Source organism: Gymnoscopelus braueri (genome assembly GCF_963280865.1).
Source record: "Gymnoscopelus braueri genome assembly, chromosome: 21".
Lineage (NCBI taxonomy): Eukaryota > Metazoa > Chordata > Actinopteri > Myctophiformes > Myctophidae > Gymnoscopelus > Gymnoscopelus braueri.
Genome location: NC_137623.1, coordinates 30,339,771 through 30,360,496, shown reverse-complemented (window position 1 = coordinate 30,360,496; position 20,726 = coordinate 30,339,771). Strand labels below are relative to the sequence as shown.

At 41.2% G+C, this 20,726-nt stretch overlaps 1 protein-coding gene across 1 annotated transcript; it reads left to right on the top strand.

The window, feature by feature from the left end:
* Positions 1 to 13,954: 13,954 nt before the first annotated feature.
* On the top strand, positions 13,955 to 17,732 carry LOC308077179 (ependymin-1-like). Its single transcript, XM_080417776.1, has 6 exons — positions 13,955 to 14,114; positions 14,482 to 14,516; positions 14,671 to 14,805; positions 15,467 to 15,653; positions 16,598 to 16,685; positions 17,301 to 17,732. Exons 1-6 carry the CDS (start codon positions 14,039 to 14,041, stop codon positions 17,437 to 17,439), a joined length of 660 nt encoding a protein of 219 aa, XP_080273902.1. The 5' UTR covers positions 13,955 to 14,038; the 3' UTR covers positions 17,440 to 17,732.
* The last annotated feature ends 2,994 nt before the right edge of the window (positions 17,733 to 20,726 follow it).

Genomic DNA, 20,726 nt, shown 5'->3' with positions numbered 1-20,726 from the left:
AGTAACTAAGTACATTTACTTAAGTACTGTACTTAAGTACAATTTTGAGGTATTTGTACTTTACTTGAGTATTTCCAATTTCCAATACTTTTACTTCTACTCCACTACATCTCGGATCCAAATATTGTACTTTTACTCCGCTACATTGATTTGAAAACTTTAGTTACTCGTTGCTTTTAAGATATAAGTTATAATATTATGAAACATATATTAACCACTTTTGCCCTATTTTATACCTATAGGCTATTTGAAAATAGCCGATTTACAAGCTCACAACGCGTCGCATCGCGACGCGTTGTGAGCTTGTAGATCTACTATTTTCAAACATTTTAGTACTTTTACTTTTGGTACTCTAAGTAGGCCTACATTTTGATACCAATACTTGTGTACTTTTACTCAAGTACATTTTTAATTCTGGTCTTTTACTTGTAACAGAGTATTTCTTTATTGCAGTATTGATACTTTTACTTAAGTAAAATATCTGAGTACTTTTTCCACCACTGGAGACAATATGTTGGTTAGTGAGTGCCAATGGGTTGTCTGTCTTGTCTTCTGTTCTGATGCATTTTTCATTTGTAAAACCTTCCCGGATCAATGACCCAATGTCATGATGACCCTCTTTCTTTTTGCCTTTTTTCCATTCTTCTTCTTTCGTGTATCGTCATCAGTTAAAGTATTAAAAAAAATAAAAATAAGTAAAAGTGTCAATACTGCAACTCCACTACAAGTAAAAGTCCGAAATTCAAGATATACTTGAGTAAAAGTACAAAAGTTTTATTGGCATTAAAATGTACTTAACTCATTTAGACCTGGGGCCGATTCTAAAAACGCCTTCTAAATCCTGACCTGAGTTTTCTGAAAAACTTCAAATATTTATTCAAAAATTACAACAAATGTATGTTGCTATATACCGTACATAGCAACATGAACCCCAAAAGGGTTTCCCGTCCTGAAAAGTATGTCCCATTTCAAGTTTTCAAATGTTTAAAAATGAAGAAAAAAAAATGAAAATAGCAGATCTACAAGCTCACAATGCGTCGCATTGTGAGCTTGTAGATCTGCTATTTTCAAATGGCCAAAATGTATATAGGGCTGATGTGGTTAATGTATGTTTTGTAATAATAATCGAAATCTACAAAGTAACTAGTAACTAGAGTTTTCAAATAATTGTAGTGCAGTAAAAAGTAAAAAATGTGCCTCTGAGATGTAGTGGAGTAGAAGTAAAAGTACAGAAAATTGGAAATACTCCTGTAAAGTTAAAGAACCTCAAAATTGTACACTTAGGTACAGTACTTGAGTACATACTTTCCACCACTGCTGTCATTATGTACCAGTTCAGAATCGTGTAGCCACGCCCTCGTACCCTGGTCCTCTACGTGGAAGAGGCCGGCCTCTGAGGGGTTGGTTCTACTGTATGTTGGGCGGTCTGCTCAGGCTCTCTGCACTCACAGGGTTAAGGGTTCGTTAAGCCCCACTCAATCCGGGAACGCATACTGTGTCATTTTAGATGTCTTTGGCTTTTCAAAAATAGCAATCTTTTAAAATGTTAAATCGTGAAAATTTGTGCAAATGTTTGAATATGTATATATTCTTTTTATGTGAACATTTTTAACTCACATCTTTGCTTCTGGGGGATTCTACAAATGTCTTCTAAATCCTAACTGTTTTTTTTTATTTATTTTTTTACGTATGTTGTTATAATATCAGTGGTTCTCAAACTTTTTTCATGTCAAGGACCCCCAAAATATGTATTTTTCCACGGACCCCCATCTCAAATGTTGTTCCAGGGACCCCCAGAAGCAAAGATTTTAGTGTGTGTGTGTGTATATATATATATATATATATATATATATATATATATATATATATATATATATATATATATATATATATATATATATATATATTCAAAGATTTGCACACATTTTAACTTGTTTTTTATTTTTCATAACAGATCAAAAGCTCTCGGAGCTGAGCTGTGAGCTTGTATATCTGCTATTTTTGAATAGCCAAAGAAATCTAAAAATGTCACAGATGTGTTCCCCGATTGAATGGGATAAGCGACCGACCCCAGTGAAGTCTGATACCTTTTTCCATTGAAACATTTTGAACAAAGAATCACACCATGCTTGTATGGCATAAAAAAACCAAATCAAAACCAAAAATGATGTTTTGTTTCAGAGGTTTGAACTGTGTTTTGGAATTTGTACCAAACCACATACCATATGTATTATTAATGAAGGTATGAGCTAAGTGTTGGTATTTCAGATGACTCCATCATGTTTCCCTCTATCAACATGATGACTGTCAGTGGATTTAGAGGTTGTGCAACAGATAAGGGAGTATTCACCTGTTTCCTAGGCTTTTCACTTCCTGTCGATTTGATCCAATGAAATCCAATGAAACTGGTCAGATGACTAATGATATCCAATGAAATCCGACAGGAAGTGGAAAACACACAGCCTAGGAAACGGGTGAATACTTCAGAGTCAGATGTTAACATACTAGTCAGTAAATCTAGACAACAATATAATTTCCAAGATTTAAACGAGATTTAAATGAAAATGGAAAGGTTGTTGAAAAAGTGTCTGTCCTAGTATGAAGAAAAAAGTCACGAGTGGAGTAAGTTGCCAGTTACAATACATTATGTATAGTGTTGCGGCTGATAATAGTCCCAATGAATAATCAGCCGGCAGGCTAAGCCTGGGAGATTTAAAAACTGTATGACGCGCATTAAAAATGTAAAAACTCAGTACCAAACAAATGCTCAAGTTTAAAAGTATTTACTGTGCTGTGTCACCAAATTATTACAATTTACAACAAATAAATATGTAATAAATATGTGCACCAAATAACTTAAACAGTGAGCAATTAACAATAATACAAAAAATGCGGTCAACAAAAATGTAGCTCTCCCAGCTCACCCCACCTCCAAGATCAAATCATCCTTAGAGTGAGCAGGTGAGAGCCACTACTTTGTAGGCACTGAGGCCACCCACAGCGACACTCCCACCACCTAGGTGCCAATGCGGTGCCTTCATCAATCACATACCAATAACCCACTTTAGTGCACACTTGGCTCCTACATTCCGGCCCCTAATTAAGCCTGGGCATTAATTACACATTTATTACTATGTAGGAGCCAACAATTAACCTTAGCGACGTTTAATCATTCAAAAATAGAAAATCAATGCAATTCATTCAAATGCATAGCTGTCTGTCAACAGAATCATCTTCATCGAAATTCTCCCCTCCGTCTGCAAAAAATTGAAATAAAGAGAGCGATAGAGAGAGAAAAAAGTTCAAAGAGCTCGAGAGCTCCAAGCGAAAAAGGATTATGAGCATGAATGCTCCAAGTAAGACTTCATGGCCCCTCTGCTTCCTGAAGGAGGCACACTTTAGTAATGGGCCTGTCCAAGCAGCTGGTCTTCGTCTTAACACGAATCTGTCGCACCAGCCCCTGCTTATCTGGAATTGCCTGCACGACTCTTCCTGTCATCCACGTATTACGAGGTGCATTTTCATCCACCACAATGACCAGATCTCCAGGAACAAAGTTCCGCTTGATGTTTTGCCACTTCTGGCGCTCCTGAAGCTGCGGGAGGTACTCCTTCACCCAGCGCTTCCAAAACAAGTCAGACATGTATTGTATCTGTCTCCAACGACGACGAACATAGATGTCTTGCTTGTCAAACACTCCTGGTGGAAATGAGGGCTTAGACTTGAGAAGCAGAAGATGGTTGGGCGTCAATGCTTCTAAGTCATTGGGATCAGTGGAGGCTTTAGTTATTGGACGGCTGTTCACGATAGCCTCAGCCTCACAAAGAACTGTATGGAGGCCTTCGTCGTCAAGATTCTGTGTCCGCAAGATGGAATTCAGCACCTTCCGTACGGATCTTATCAAACGCTCCCACACTCCTCCATGATGCGACCCATAGGGAGGATTGAAAACCCACTTGATTCCCTTCTGCAGGAGCATGTCACTGATCTGAGACTGGTTCCACCTTCCAATTGACTCCCTCAGCTCACGTTCAGCCCCGACGAAGTTCGTGCCGTTGTCCGAGCGCAACTCCAACACCTGACCACGCCTTGCCACGAAGCGTCTAAGAGCATTGATAAAGGAGTCAGTGTCGAGAGACGCTGCTACCTCAAGATGCACAGCTCTTACAGCCAGACAGGTGAAGATGACCCCGTACCTTTTTACTGTACATCTTCCTCGCTTAATCTCGAAAGGCCCAAAGCAATCTACTCCAGATCGAGTGAATGGAGGCTCATCAGGTGAAACCCTGTCAAGAGGGAGATCTGCCATCCGTTGATGTCCCGGTACTGCATGCAGTCTACGACAGACGACACACTTGGACAGAGTCTTCCTAATAGCAACACTTGCTCCTGGGATCCAGTATCTCTGTCGAAGATTCGACAGCATGTGGTTACGTCCTCCATGCCCCGTCACTTGATGGATGTGACGGAGGAGAAGGTCGGAAATGTGAAGGTCCTTGGTCAAGATAGCAGGATGTCTTGCCTCCTCTGGCATAGCTGCTCTACCAAGCCTACCCCCAACTCTTAGAATGCCACCTTCAATAATAGGGTTGAGCTTGTAGAGATGACTAGTCTTCTTCACACCTTCCCCTTTCTCCAAGCCACTTATCTCCTCAGAGAACCTCTTTCCTTGACAAAAGCAAACAATTGCAGTTTCTGCCTTGTTGAGCTCTTCAACTGACAGAGGACCCTTCACAGCTTGAGCTCTGACAGTCTCCATCTCCTCATGTAGGTTCTCATCCTCCAGACCAGACTGGACAAGAAGCCTCCTCTTCTGAGCCAGGTCCAGCAACAGCCTCTTGAACCTGAGAATCCAACCAACCATCTTTCTCAGACGGAACCAGGACGAGAAGTGACTAATGAACTGCGTGACCAAGTCTGCCTGTTCATCGGCTTGAATCGCATTCACAGAGACTACCGTCTTAACTTCAGGATCTTCTGGGGAGACCTTTCCAGAGAGTTCGGGCTGTTCCGGCCACTCCGTTTCAGGTTCAACCAGGAACTTAGGTCCTGACACCCAAGCATCAGACCTCAAGAAGGATTCTACTCTGGTCCCTCTGGAAGCCAGGTCTGCTGGATTACTCAACGTGTCTACATATCTCCACTGAGAAGGACTGGACAATGTGAGTATCTCGGAGACACGATTTGCCACAAATGTCTTGAACCTCGATGTTTCATTCCGGATGTATTTCAGTACGGAGGTACTATCCGTCCAGAACACTGATTCCAGTAGTGGCATTTGCAACTCCCTTTTCCAGAGCTTATCCATCCTGCTTGCCACCACTGCAGCTGTCAACTCCATGCGAGGGATTGTAATGGATTTCAGCGGAGCAACTCGTGCCTTACCCATTACAAAGGCACAGTGGGTTTGTTTGTGGATGTTATTCAGTAACAGGTAAGTGACCGTGCCGTACCCATCTTCGCTGGCATCCGCAAAGTGATGCAATTGAGCGGAAGTGACTTCTCCAAACTTGGGAGGTTTCAAGCACCTGCAGATCCGAAACTCTTCAATCAGATGGAGCTCCTCCAGCCAGACGGTCCACTCCTGTGCAGCACTTACTGGCAAAGCCTCATCCCAGCCCAGCTGATTTCTGCACAGGCTTTGAAGAAGCTTCTTGGCACTCAGCACCAGAGGTGCAAGGAATCCCAAGGGATCGTAGATGGAGCTGACGGTGGATAAGATCCCTCTCCTTGTCAGAGGTTTGTCCTTGAGTGTGATCTTGAACTTGAAGGCATCCGACTGGACACACCACTGTACGCCCAGAGCCCTTTCCACAGGCAAAGTGTCATTGTCTAAGTCAAGATCCTTAACATCCATCGCTCTTTCCTGCTGAGGTATAGCGGCAAGCACAGCGCGTCTGTTGCTAATCCACTTGGTTAGCTGGAAGCCTCCTCTGGCACACAGAGCACGAAGTTGGCGATATAGCGATACTGCCTCCTCTTCAGTACCAACTGATACAAGGCAGTCATCCACATAGAAATGGTGCAGAACGGTGTCCACCGTCTCTGGACTGAACCGGTCCCGGTTATCCTCTGCACATTTCCTTAAGGCGAAGTTTGCACAACTTGGAGAAGATGTTGCTCCAAACAGGTGTGCCAACATCCTATGCTCCACCACATCCTGACTGTGGTCACCATTTGGCCACCAAAGGAACCTCAAGAGGTCAGAGTCTGATCTTGGTACTCTGACCTGATGGAACATGGCTGTGATATCAGCCATAAGCACAACAGGCTCTTTTCGGAACCTGCTCATGACCCCAACCAGCGAGCTCGTAAGATCTGGGCCTTGAAGAAGTTGGGCATTCAAAGATGTTCCTTTGAAAGTAGTCGCGCAATCAAACACGACCCTCAACTTTTTCTTCTGTGGATGGTACACACCATGGTGCGGTATGTACCACACCTTGCCATCTGAACGGCTCAGATCCTCAGTTGGTACCTGCTCAGCATAGCCACTGGAGATGATCTCGCTCATAAAGTTGGTGTAGTCCGCATGAAATGAACGGTCCTTGTTGAATCTCCTTTTGAGAGCCAGGGTACGCTGTTCAGCAACCTTTCTGTTGTTCGGCATTCTGACATCACCTCGTCTCAAAGGCAGGCCAATGTGGTAATGACCATCAGTCAACTGTACAGAACTGTTGACAGACTCCATGAAGTTCAGGTCTTCCCTAGACAATCCAAGCTGTTCGTCCTGAACACATTCAGGGAAGTCTGCCTTAGTCTGCTGCTCCCACAGCTGGTCAAGGCTTGCGACTGAAATCCGATTGACGGTGACATCATGACTCATACAGGGGGCGTCGGTAATGCAGTCACCTCTGAGAGGACCATTCACCGTCCAACCCAACATGGTTCTAATCGCATACGGACCGCCATCCTCGCTTCTGACCACCTCCCACGGCTCCAAAGCCATGGGAACATTGGTTCCAATAAGAAGATCCACCCCTGAGTCGATCGCTGCTATCTCGATGTGTTCAAGGTGCGGCCAATTCCGCAGATCTTCTTGCCTAGGGATGTTGCCTTGACTGACAGGCATACACTTCTGTGTGAACATTGCAGGTAGCTCACAGAACCAATCTGTGTCCAGGCCTGCTACCTCCAAATCCATCACAATGTGACTGCTGACCACCTTCTCCTGACCCATTGTCCTAAGCAGAATATCAGACCGTCTTCCTGAGAGATTCAGCCGGTTCATGAGCCCTTCGGTGCAGAATGAAGCAGAGCTCCCTGGATCAAGAAAAGCGTAGGTGACCACTGTTTTATGACCTTTCCTGGACTTCACCCGAACCGGAAGTATGGCAAGTGTGCATTCACTCTCTCCGGCCCCAGTAAGACCACTGGACTGCGCCGAGATCAAAGAACTTCCATCTGTTGTCCCCATTTGTCCTTTGGCTTGCGTTGAACTTTCCCTGTCCTTGGAGTAGATATGAAGCATAGTGGGATGTTTCAGACTGCACACTTTGCACACGAGGCGTTTGCGGCAGTCTTTGCTTCTGTGCCCAATGCACATGCAGCCAAAACACACCCCTTTCTCTCTCAAGAAGGACATCTTATCGTTGTGTGTCTTCCTTTCCAATAGGTAGCACACGTCTAAGGTATGCCCAGCTCCACAAAGCAAGCAAACGGCAACAGGTGAGCTCTTTTCTCTGGTCCATCCAGTGTCATCGTTCCCATCGATGGTAGCGACAGTGGTCGCAAAGCTACTTCCCTTAGCTTTAGCACGCCTCGCTTCCTGCCCCGATACTGTAGGGGAAGAATCCTGTAAGTCCCCAAACAGTGGGTCGCTTGCAATTTTCACCTGCCTTTCAATAAAATCGACGATATCACGAAAGGTGGCTCTGCGACGGTTTTTCTCCTGCAAACTGCAGGCGACATCTCTCCACTTGTCCCTGAGCTTATACGGCAACTTCTTGATGACAGCCTGCATGTTAGCAGGGACATCCAGCTCGTATGTGGATTCAAACTCCCCCAGAGCATTGCAGCAAGCCCGCAGCAAGAAGCTGTAAGATTGTAGAGCCTTGACGTCCTCTGACTTAAGTGCTGGCCACAAGAAGACCTTGTCCATATAAGCAGATGTGATCTTCAATGGGTCGCCGAAGTGCTCTTGCAGCAAAGATTTGGCCTTGGCATAGCCACTTTCAGCAGACATATGCTGACAGCTTCGAACCATATCTCTGGGCTGCCCTTTGGTATATTGCTCGAGAAAGTATAAGCAATCCTTGGCGCTGTGAGTCTTCTCTTCGATGCTATGTTCGAAAGCTCTCATGAAGGTTTGATACTCCAAGGGATCACCATGAAAGACCTGAATTTCACGTCGTGGAAGGAAAAACAACGACTGCTGTTCAGCAAGCAAAGATGTGATCTGGTTCTGTTTCTCCAAGACAGATATCAGCTGACCATGATCTGCGCTGCCTTGCGCTAAAGGTGCAGGTTGGTGTGACAGCAACTGCGACTGAGGACGTGCTTGAGGGTTGTGTGTTCCACTTTGTCGCACCCTAACCATCTCAGGCCTTGGCAGTGGCTGGTCTAATCCAACTTGCGACTGCAGACCCACATAATTCACCTTAGGCCGAGCATCCAATAAGTGAGGATGTGACTGCTTAGGCCTAGCATCCAGCAAATGTGAACGTGACTTCTGTTCACTAGAAGCACGTTGAAATGGCTGCCTCACTGACACAGGCACAAATGTCTCAGCATCAGCATCCAACGTATGAACCTTTTGTTTCCTTTTCTCAAGGTAGGAATTCATCCCGTCTGTCATACTAGCTGAAGCACCAGACACTCGAGAGGTGCCAGAAACCTTCAAGACATTTATTTTAGCTACTGATGCCGCTATCTCTGTCTCCAAATCCAACTGCTCTCTCCTCTTTCTGAGCTGTGCCTCTTGCTCTTCCAGGTCATGTTTCTCCTTAAGAAGCTTCTGGCGAGCAAGGAGTGCTGCCATGTTTGCCTCTGCCTTTACACATGCAGACAAAGTTGATGAGGTACTAGACCTACACTTACTCCCTGCAGAGCTCCTTTTCTTAGATGCCTCAACTGCAACATTAGAAATGCTATCATCAGGGTCAACATCATCTACCACAGCGGTTTGCACATCGTCCTCAGTACCTTCTGAAACACAAGTAAAATTGTCATTATTCACTGCATTAGGTGTTTCAACATGAGGTGAGTGTGGCTGAGGTGAAGAAGAAGTAACATCTTCATGTAACTGAACTGTACTTTCAATTTGGCCATTTATGTCTGAAAGCCATTTATTTGTATTTTCAATGAAATCAACTTTACGTTTATGTATGTTTGAAAACCAAATGTTTTGCCTTTCTTGTTCTTCTGGAGGAAGTAACGGAATGACTGAATCATGCAGCTGATTTGCTTCATCATACAGTGCAGAAACATTGTGAAGATGAGATTGAATGGTCTGTGCATTGTCAGAACTTTGCATAAGCCCATTAATTACCTTTACAACTGCTTCAATTTTGTTAACCTTAGCTTTTCGTTCTTTTTGAAGATGTTCCATTTTATTTACCAATGCTTTGGCAGTGAGCTTCGATTGTCTTCCTTGTTCATTTGCACTGACATTAGAACCGGGCCTTGATAAACTTGATTCCATTTTGCATTAAATGAATGAACAAAAAAGGCAATACAAAAACTCATTCACACCCAAACGAAATCAGCACAGCCCTAGTAGTAATAGCTTAAGTGTGAAATTGTAAATGTAAAGAAATTCACAGTGTTCAATTAGACTCTTTATGTAAATCGCCTAGCCTATTGTTCCCCACTAAACTGCCTAAATAAATCTAAGCTATCCAATTCAACCCTATGTCTTCAGCATGGAACGATAGGTATTTACTTGCCTATATATCTCAGTTCTGAGACGGCAACCCTGGGCCAACCCAATCCGCGGGCCATAGAATGCGGGCCGAACCCGTTCATGCACAGGAAAATAACAAAACAATAGCCTATAACCGGAGCTATAGACTAAAGAAGCTTTGCCTACGGGGAACAATAAAGGCTGTGTGTATGTATGTGTGCTTGTAAGCGTGTGTGTAACAGCAGCTGTGTTTTAGGCTATGCGTGCGTGTAACGTAGACTGGGCATGAATGAGTCAAAACAATGAATGAATGCAACCTTACGCTGCCAGTGCGCGTCCATGCGCGTTCCAGTTTCCTTGTTTGAAGCGCTGTAAGCCAGGAGTTCAATGTCTTTTCCGTGGAACGGCGCTTCAGTTACGTTTTGTTGACTATGTTGCGGCTGATAATAGTCCCAATGAATAATCAGCCGGCAGGCTAAGCCTGGGAGATTTAAAAACTGTATGACGCGCATTAAAAATGTAAAAACTCAGTACCAAACAAATGCTCAAGTTTAAAAGTATTTACTGTGCTGTGTCACCAAATTATTACAATTTACAACAAATAAATATGTAATAAATATGTGCACCAAATAACTTAAACAGTGAGCAATTAACAATAATACAAAAAATGCGGTCAACAAAAATGTAGCTCTCCCAGCTCACCCCACCTCCAAGATCAAATCATCCTTAGAGTGAGCAGGTGAGAGCCACTACTTTGTAGGCACTGAGGCCACCCACAGCGACACTCCCACCACCTAGGTGCCAATGCGGTGCCTTCATCAATCACATACCAATAACCCACTTTAGTGCACACTTGGCTCCTACATATAGACTAGGGCATTCACAACTAATGATTTTTACTAGTCGACTCATTTGACCAAGTAGTAGCCGACTAGTCGAAATTTACATTGATATTTTTATTTATTTTATTATTTTTTTAGCGGGGGGGCATTGTTTTAATGCCATCCAACTACTATATTACTATTATTATTATCCTCCTGCCCTTATTTTTATGGCGTTTTAAGGGAAGCGCTTCCAACTATTTGACTAGTGGTTATACTAGTCGACTAGTCGACTAGACGACTAGTTGGTGAAAGCCCTAGTATAGATGGGTTTCCGCGCGACGTCATCACAGAGCAGAGTGTGCAATCTGCGCATGCGGGAGGTAGAACGACCCGGAAGTGCCATTCACTCTATTGTTATTTTCGGGATTTAGATAGGCATAATGCTGCTATTATAGGCATAATAGGCATAATGCTGCTATTATATACAGACAGATACAACTTCCGACAAATCATTTTTATTGAGTAAAGAAGATATTACAAACTGCATCATTTAATCTACTTTCATTAAACCCGGTGAAGACCATTTATTTTATCAATGTACAATGGCCAGGGCTGCTGCGGGTAATAGCGCCCTCTACAGGCTCTTCCCTCCACTGCGCGCGCATCATCCTCTCATGTTTACAAACGGGAAACCCATCTATAGACTGTACTTATAATACATATCGTTGTAGTCGGGCAGAAACCTCTCATCCATATTCTAGCTTTTTGTGTTTTTTCGTAATAACGCCCTACTTCATCATACTACAGCATCACAGAAAAAACTTCAAAAGTAGCAGATCTGAAAGCTAGAAACGTGGTGCGTAGTTTTGAGCTTGTAGATCTGCTACTGTTGCTGTTTTTGAATTTGAATCCTGAAAAGTACGCGTTTTGGACACCCGACATATATAATATTGGCCTATAACTGTCAGTTCCCGCTTCTCATCCCTCCTTTTCACTTGTCCAAACCATCTCAACCGAGCCTCTCTTGCTTTATCCCCAGACCTATACTGGCTGAGGTGCACAAACGTGACGTGACATGACGAAAATCTGTATAGCCGACAGTTTGAGTTGGCAAATCAGGGATGCTGATGCATGCATACAATCTCCCGAATACACAGAGAATTCCATTCAAATTGCGTTTGGCTCTGTGTGTCATATGAGACACGCACGCCAAGGTTGGGAGCGAACAATTCGACGCTATCCGAGGTATGCCAGGGAGAAACTTTGTGTGACACACACAGACACATACAGAGATTCCTTAGATTGTAGTATAAACTTGTAATTCAACAACACTGTCGTTTAGTGTGCCCTCTTCAGCACCATGGACAGCGAGAAGCTTGGAGTTGGGAGGGACTGTTTTTAATAGTTTTATGTGTTTGTCACTTGTCATTCTGTGATATTTTATCTTCAAGCTCTGTGGCTTGCAGTCTGACCGGTTTTGCAGAACAGGAAGGTAATGTCCCATGGTCTGCTGAAGTTCCACTGAGCTATGTGACAACAAATTCTGTGCAATGAGAATCTGCTCCTTTTTCAATACAAGTCACACTCTCAGTTCCCCTGTCTACATGTGTGTGAGGGAATGTGTTTATTGTGGTTATTGTATTGTGGGGCTTATGTGCATGTGTGTTTTATAACGTTGTATAAGGTTTTGCTTGTTGAGCAAGTTGGTTCTGTTTTGTGTGCATGGCCACTTACTGTGGTGGTGGTCTTCGACTGGTCCAATGCAACACTCGGTGAGGCAGAAGGATAGAAAAGTAGGAAAGAACTTGAAATAATGGCGTTTACAAAAATAAATATTGTAAACACACCATTTTCCTGTTAATAGCTTTCTTTCTAGATTTAGCCTTTGTTTACATGTTCTCCATTAGTCAGTACAACTTTATACCTACAGAACTTACCTGAATAGTTGAGTCAATGTTGGCTAAACATTTCACAATTAATAAGAAATGGATTGACTTTTCAATTTAAAATCAACTTTACAATCTCTCTTCTTCTTGACTCTCTTTTATCCATGTTTATCTCCTTTTTTGCCATTCGTTTTAATTTCATGTATATTAACCTTTTTTTAATCTTATATCTCTTTCATGTTATTTTCTGTAATTTTGATCTTGTTTGGTAAATCACTTGTTAACCTTGCTTTGAAAAGCGCTAACTTTATTAAGGCTCCACTCTCTGGACCCACATTTATCTGTTAGCTGAGCCTTCCCACCTGTGCCTCCCCATTGATGTCTCCTTGTCAGTTTCATATGTCATTAAGGCAGAATCTTTAAGGGAATGGATAACCTTTCTTCAAATATATAATGCATTATTAGTCCATCAATTAGCCCATGAGACCCATCCATGGGGTGTGTATGGTCAGGTGTACCAGGTGACTGTCATATGACAGTGATGTCACTCCCAGTGCAATGTGATCCTCTCCAGTCACCAACAACTACAGTACATGTTTTCTAAGCCTCCTTCCTTCTGTGTACAGCAACACTTGTTTGTACCTCTGACCCAGCAAAGAGAGGAACTTTCGTTTTAATTTGACAGATTCAGCTGCTGAGCTTAATCTGTCTTGAGAGATTAAGCCAAACCAAACAAGCTGATGGAGGTATAGGATAACTGCATTCAGGCCTTTATTGTCCTGTAATTGTAAAACTATTAGAACTTAAATACATTATAATGCCATCTAGTACTAAACAGGTCTCTGGATATCATACAGTGGGTACATACAGTATACATAGAATACAATATATTTTAGGGGTGCAACAGTTAATTGATATAATTGATGTAGTCGATTAGAATTTTAAAAAATGTTATTTTTTTAAATACAGAGGCAAAAATACAAGATCAAAATGTTGTGAGCTTGAAGTTCAGCAATTTGTTCTTATTTTTGCATGACACATACAACAAAGTAGGACAGTGTTCACCAGACTAATTGATTTAGTCTATTATAAAAGATTACGCTGAAAAATACAAATTTTATAATAAATGTAAAAAAATATATACGTATAAAAACATTGATTATTAGATTAATTGAAAAAGTAATTCATAGAATAATCACTAATAAAAGAATTGTCATTTGCAGCCATAATACTGTAAATATTCTCACGATCACATGCTGTCAGAGTCACATGCTTTGTTATAGTTTGTTATTTCCTCATTCATAAGTGAGACTCATTACAAAAGGTGTGGGGGTGACCAAAAAGCTGTTGGAAAGAAATTCTGGTAGTTGCTCCGGAACTGGAGCCTCGCATCATGTTTATAAAGAAGTGGCTCTGTCTACAGCCATTGTCTCAGTGGCAGTGTATGTGTGTTGCCGTCTAGGTGTGTGAGACAGCAAAAGCAAAGCATGAGGACCTTCATCGTGTTGTTGAGCCTACTGGCACTAACCTGCCTGGCACTGGCAGAGAGGCCCCAGCCATGCTGTAAGTAGAATAACATTGAATGGACTAACCGGGCACTGCATAATAGGGTCTTTATATTTTAACGGTTAAGACAGGTCTGTTTATTTCTTGTTCTGAAGTACTTCTCTAAAACACGCCCACATGGGAAATTCATTGTTGTTCATTGTCTATGACTAATTCCAGCTCCTTTCTCTCATTTTTGCCTATTGTTTATTTATTTATTTAACTTGGTAACAGTTGTTTTTGTAAAAGGAAGATATTTGCATGCTGGTTGGTCTTCCTTAGTACTCTGGGGAAATTCAGTTACATTGCACAACAAATGCACTGTATGGGCCAGCTCATTGTTGTAGAATAAAAACCAATCAATCAATTTCCCTACTTCTAACAGCAAGTCCATCTCTTCTGACTGGAGCCCTCACTGTGGTGAGTGTTTCTTTTATTCAAAAGCAGTTCTAAGTTTTGTCAGCAAAAAGATTGAGCACAGCATTACATGTAAGTAAAAAAAAAAAAAAACATGATCTCAGTTGAAAAAGAACCTGACTCAAATATCCAATCAAACTGTTCCTCTCTCTCCCAGTCCACCCAGAATGAGAAGCTGTGGACGTACGCACGCTTCTGGTATGATGCACTTGGACAGCGTCTCCGCATCAAGGAGAAGGGCAATTACGAGAACAAGACTTTCACCCTCGATGCCCTTCTGCTGTACAAAGAAGTGAGTATTGTATAGTATAGTGGTGTAAAGTAACTAAGTACATTTAATCAAGTACAATTTTGAGGTATTTTTTATTTGGAGTATTTCCAATTTTCACTACTTTTACTTCTACACTAAGTCTCAGAGGCAAATATTATTTTACTCCACTACAATTATTTGAACTTTAGTTGCTAGTTACTTTGCAGATTTTGATTATTATCACAAAACATACAGTAACCTCTTCAGCCCTATATACATTTTGGCCATTTGAAAATAGCGGATCTACAAGCTCACAATTGCTATTCCGGACTTTTACTTGTAAAAGTAGTATAGTATAGTATAGTATAGTATAGTATAGTATAGTATAGTATAGTATAGTATAGTATAGTATAGTATAGTATAGTATAGTATAGTATAGTATAGTATAGTACACATGCCTCAGGCAATCCCATCCAGAGAACAGCATCGGGGTACAAAATAGATATCTCAAAAAGAGGAACTCCATTTTTAGTACTAGTTGTTAAATTACATTAGTACCTGTGTGTGTGTGTGTGTGTGTGTGTGTGTGTGTGTGTGTGTGTGTGTGTGTGTGTGTGTGTGTGTGTGTGTGCGTGTGCGTGCGCATGCGTGCGCGTGCGTGCGTGCAAATAACAAATTTCTTCCTATAAATGTTATCACTCAGCATGCCTTGTTTATGATTGACGAGCCAAAACGTGAATGCACTAAGAAAGCACTGAAGACAGAATTCCAGCCCATGGCCGTGCCAAAGGATGCTTCTCTCATGGGTCAATCTGTACTGGGTAGCTCCTCAGGACGTGGTATGGGTCTCCTAGTCAACACCTGGTGGGGAACGCTGTCTAACAACACAGGTTAGATGCAATGTGTTTTCACATGTGGCCTCAGAAATAACTTGCATGGTGCAAATTGTTACTGTCGGGCAGAAACCTTGTATCAATTCTCCATATTCCATTATCTTTTATTTTCATAAATTAATGCCACAAGCTCACAACAGGTTGCATCAACCTGTTGTGATGCAACTGGTTGTGAGCTTGTAGAAGGGATAAGGACATGCAGCCAACAGGCTTTGGGTCGGCTGCATATGGACTGAGCCTATGGTATGTGCTCTATCTATATACCTATTGCTATTTTTGAAACTTTTCGGAAAAGGGACACCAAGTTGAACATGGTTAGTCTGTCTGTTGGGTTTTATGAATATTTAACCAATGAAAATATTAATTTTAAAAAGAGCTTGTGACTTAATAACTACATACATCCATTGGAACACAGGTACATTTTTCCATTTCCTAAAAAGAAACGGTTTTGGATGTACAAAGTTTTTGCCCGACAGTGACTAAATAAAATGTGTAGGCATGGAAAAACAAAACACAAAGAAATGAATAAATGTAAACGTTGTGCATGTATTTATGTATGTACACTGCAACATCTGGATGTGTACACATCTTACTGTGTGTGTGTGTGTGTGTGTGTGTGTGTGTGTGTGTGTGTGTGTGTGTGTGTGTGTGTGTGTGTGTGTGCGTGTGTGTGTGTGTGTGTGTGTGTGTGTGTGTGTGTGTGTGTGTGTGTGTGTGTGTCTGTCTGTCTGTCTGTCTGTCTGTCTGTCTGTCTGTCTGTCTGTCTGTCTGTCTGTCTGTCTGTCTGTCTGTCTGTCTGTCTGTCTGTCTGTCTGTCTGTCTGTCCAATCCATCACTGTATCTTTCTACATATATACTGTAGATGATATGTCCACTGTGTGTATCTGTATGTTAGGCTACCTTATATTGACCATGTTTGTTTCCCATATCTGTCCCTTCAGGCAAATACATGGCAACTGTTACTGAGTTTGGATGCATTCCGGTCTCAACTGCATATCAAACTGCTAAGTATGGCTGGGTCCTGGTAAGGTAAGTCGAGCGTAGACATTTTGCCAACATACACTAGTACAATAACTCAGTGGTTCTCAAAGTGGGGTCTAGGGATCTCTAGGAATCTTTGAAGAGTTTCCAGGGGGTCCCCAGTGTTTGTGAGCTTGTAGATCTGCTATTTTCAAAAGATCTTGAAAATATTTTTTTAAACATTTGGAATATTTTTTTAAACATTTTAACAACGCAAATCTTGAATGGGGATCCCCAACACAAAATATTTTCATCAGAAGCAAAAGTTTGATAACCACTGCAATAACTGTCACATGGTAGGAGACCAGAGCCCACACAACAAATGTCTCAATTATTGATTGATTGATTGAATACTTTATTAACAGTTTGCAAAATAGTGCAGTGGTACGATTATACAATGATACTAAAAGGATAACATAAAAAGCCCTAAGGGCTTGTTTCCATTGTGGTCCTACTGTATCTATGTATTCAATTCATCAAGACATATAAAGACATAAAATAACGTACAAGAAATCATCAATACTAGTAGTAATAAAAGTTCTGGTTTCTGATGTCAAGCTGCACTATTCAATGAGTTTTATTACATTCATTTAAACTAAAACCTCTGTCGCTCTGTTACTCTAGCCTTTTCGATAACGTCATTGGAATTGCGGACCCTCAAGAGCTCAACCCTCCAGACTTCTGTCCGCAAGCAGAGATGAGTGCTGAGGATGGAAACAAACCACCGGCTGACTTTTTCAGTTTGTTCCTAAAGCGGAACTGAACATCCTAATTCACTTCCTAAACAGCAATTAGCCATTATAGCTGACCCTGATTCCCAAGGGCTCTTTACTATGCCCCCTCCTGTTTTAACTCTACACTACATCTTTGGCAAAAATGGTAGATCTACAAGCTCACAGGACATCGCGTTGTGATGCATTGTGAGCTTGTAGATCTGCTATTTCCACCGAAGATAGAGGATTCAAGTGGTTAATAGAAATTTGCACTGATCCATATTTAAATTTATTTGTGTTTGGCATTGTGACTTAAAATGAATAAAATGGAAGATGCTGTACATGAAGTAACACCTGACATTTATTACCAGCACACTCTGCCAGGTATCAATACATAATGATGTAATGTTTAATCAAATGCTCCGATACAAGCCTTCCATTTCCCTTCAGAGATTATACTGATCATCTGATCGGAGACAATGTGACCTGATGGCATTTGGGCCTGCGTCAGAAAGTGCTCAATTTTGAGTAGAAAAATGAAGAAATCTTTAAACATACCATCATTATAAAGCTACATTTAACACCACTCAATTATTTATTGTGGGTTAGAGTTGGCCTTGGGTTTACCTTTTAGGTTTGAGTTAGACTGAGATCAAATGATCTGCTTTTTTTGCCCATACCTCAGCCCATACAATCAGTTGTTAAAAGACTAAGCTTATGAGTTCAAATGCAACTCTTTTCAGGAACTATTTCCCAGGCATTGATATTGATGTATTGTATTGTTTAGATAAAATAGACAGTGTTTGTGACTTAAAAATGTGAATTACTTATATCTAGCAGCTTTAAGGTATCTACACTTCATACTGGTCCGGACAAAACATTTTCTGAAGACGGGCAATCTCTGCTAATGGCTGGAAGTAAAAATTCGACTGGTAGGCCTACTGTAGTCTACTCTAATTTCAACCGAGACAAGTGTAAGCCCAATACATTGAGGGAAACACCTATAGCCTATAGGGGAAATGTATTTACTTAAGATTTCAAGTAATGACCTAGATTTTAAACCAAAGGGTTGTGGGGTGAGGAAGCGCGATTTTTTTTTGGCGGTTCTGGGCGGATTGGGCCCGTTTTTTTCGCGGTTCTGGGCGGATTGGGTCCGTTTTTTTCGCAGTTCTGGGCAGATTGGGTTTAAAAAAAAAGAAAAAAAAAAAAAAAATTATTTTTAATTTTTAATTTTTTTTGCGGGTAGGCGGGGCCCCACGCAAGGCGGGGCCCTACGCAGCCTGCGTAGTGTGCGTGTAGGGAGAAGCGGCCCTGGCTGTAAGAGTTAAGCTTCATGCAGGTTTTGCAGATCCATTGATTATTGTGAACACTGAAGGCTATACTGGACCTGGGCACAGATCAATGAACCGTGCCCAGGTCCACTTGAAACGGTTGTCTCAAGTATGGTTCATGTGTACAATTTGCTACCTTATAGGCCCTGTAAAGGTTTCAGGGCTATGTATCCTTCACTCTATGCACCATAGTCACTTGACAAAAGTCTGTTTGCTTGGGTTTATTTTTGCAATCAATAGCTTTTGTATTATATTGAAGCATCAAAAGGAGATATAGTACATTTCTGACTGGGCAGTGTTCGCTATGGCAGATTCATCAGGTTTCATGGTTAGACAGCCCAGTCTAAAACTTACTGTGCTCTTTTCTCTTTTTTGTTCAAGGTTTCTTTATTGGTATTTTCCAATTCTCATACGGTCAATAAGACAAAAGCATAGAAAAACTGTGTATTTTATCCCTCCCACCCCCCAAAGTTGTTGTACCATTAACAATAAAAAGACAATACAAAGAAGACACGTTTGCAATGAAAGTTGGAAGAAAATGTAAAAGGATAAAAACAAGTCAAATAAGTCAAGTATACACAGTAGAATATGTATCATTAAATTAAAAACTAATACAGTTGGGTCAGTATTATGGGTCATTAATGTCAGCAGCATTCATCCTCTCTATATGTTAAAAAAGGTGATGCATAATATCATTAACCCATGATTTAAAATAATTTTCCAATTGCAACCATTTGGGGATGGCAGCTCCTTCCAACACATCACCTTTATGTTAGCAGCCCAATAATAATATAGAAAATTAGGGAGAGAAGATAGTCTTACTGTGCTCTCTTTTGACATCTCAATAAGTGTCTTTGGGTACTTAAAAAAAGCGCTATACATTTGAGATATTATCGTTCATAAAATCCTATAGTGTGCGCATTAAAGAAAAGCATGTTATGTCTTCCTTTATTGTCTTGAACTGAAAGGTCATGATCAGTCAAAGATAAGTTTGTTCTAAGCTTGTCCACCCAGCTCTCAGGACATTTCTGGGTCCAGTTTGCCTCCCAGTGCCTGATGAATCTGCCAGCTGCAATTGCCAGGCCGAGGGAGTGACACATAGTGAACCCCTTCAGAAAACTTGTACATAATTAACAAATGTACATATGGTTAATTTGGCAGTGATTGAAGGTAGGGTATTGTAATTTGTTTTAAATAAGTGTTAAATAGCTTTATATTCTAATAGTACTGCTATAGTTTGTTCAGAAAGGAGTTTCCCATGTCTCTCCTGCACTTTATTAAACAGAAAATACATTCTAAAGGTCAGGATACCAATTTGATCCAATCATGAGAGAACTCAATGGACAGATTAAACAAATGAAATTGGAAGTGATGACACAAATAAATAGTTTATAGCAATGAATGCTATCACAACACAGTGCTTTTAACCTTTTAACATACAAATATCACTTACCCTACTTTAACTACGCTTAGATTTCTAGGGATCCAGAATTTTGAGTCACAAGCAGGATTAATATAAGTATAGATCATTTTAAGGTTCAGGGGCAGATAAATGTACAACTCCAGAACACTAACGCAGCTTAAAAACTCCAGAACCACAAACAGTTTCTTTCACAGTTTTATTAAAAACACTTCCAAATACAGCAGACGCTGTGCCAGGTAAAGGCCTTAAACGCAGGTTGAAGAATCTGTGGAGAGATAAGAACCATATTTATTTTGGGGCATATCATACAGTAGGTGAAAAATTGTCAAAGTATTGAATATCAATCTACAAGTTCACAACGCGTGTTGAGAGCTTGTAAGATCTGCTATATTGTTTTTCTGTTTTATATAGCTTATTTAAAGGGAAGGCACTATAAGATTTGTACATGGCTCATGACCGAAATAAATATCTCTATTCACCACTGAGGTTTCAGTTTGACTTGACTGTGACAATTGTTCATTTGCATAAGAACAATTTGTCTTTGAATGTTTACTTTGTACCCACACACAGATCAGTTGTTCCA

Bases quoted from the DNA above. Each gene is read 5' to 3' on its own strand.
- LOC308077179 (XM_080417776.1), top strand. From the start codon at position 14,039: ATGAGGACCTTCATCGTGTTGTTGAGCCTACTGGCACTAACCTGCCTG. The intron at 14,115-14,481 runs GTAAGTAGAATA...TACTTCTAACAG, and splicing joins AGAGAGGCCCCAGCCATGCT to CAAGTCCATCTCTTCTGACT. The intron at 15,654-16,597 runs GTTAGATGCAAT...CTGTCCCTTCAG, and splicing joins AACGCTGTCTAACAACACAG to GCAAATACATGGCAACTGTT.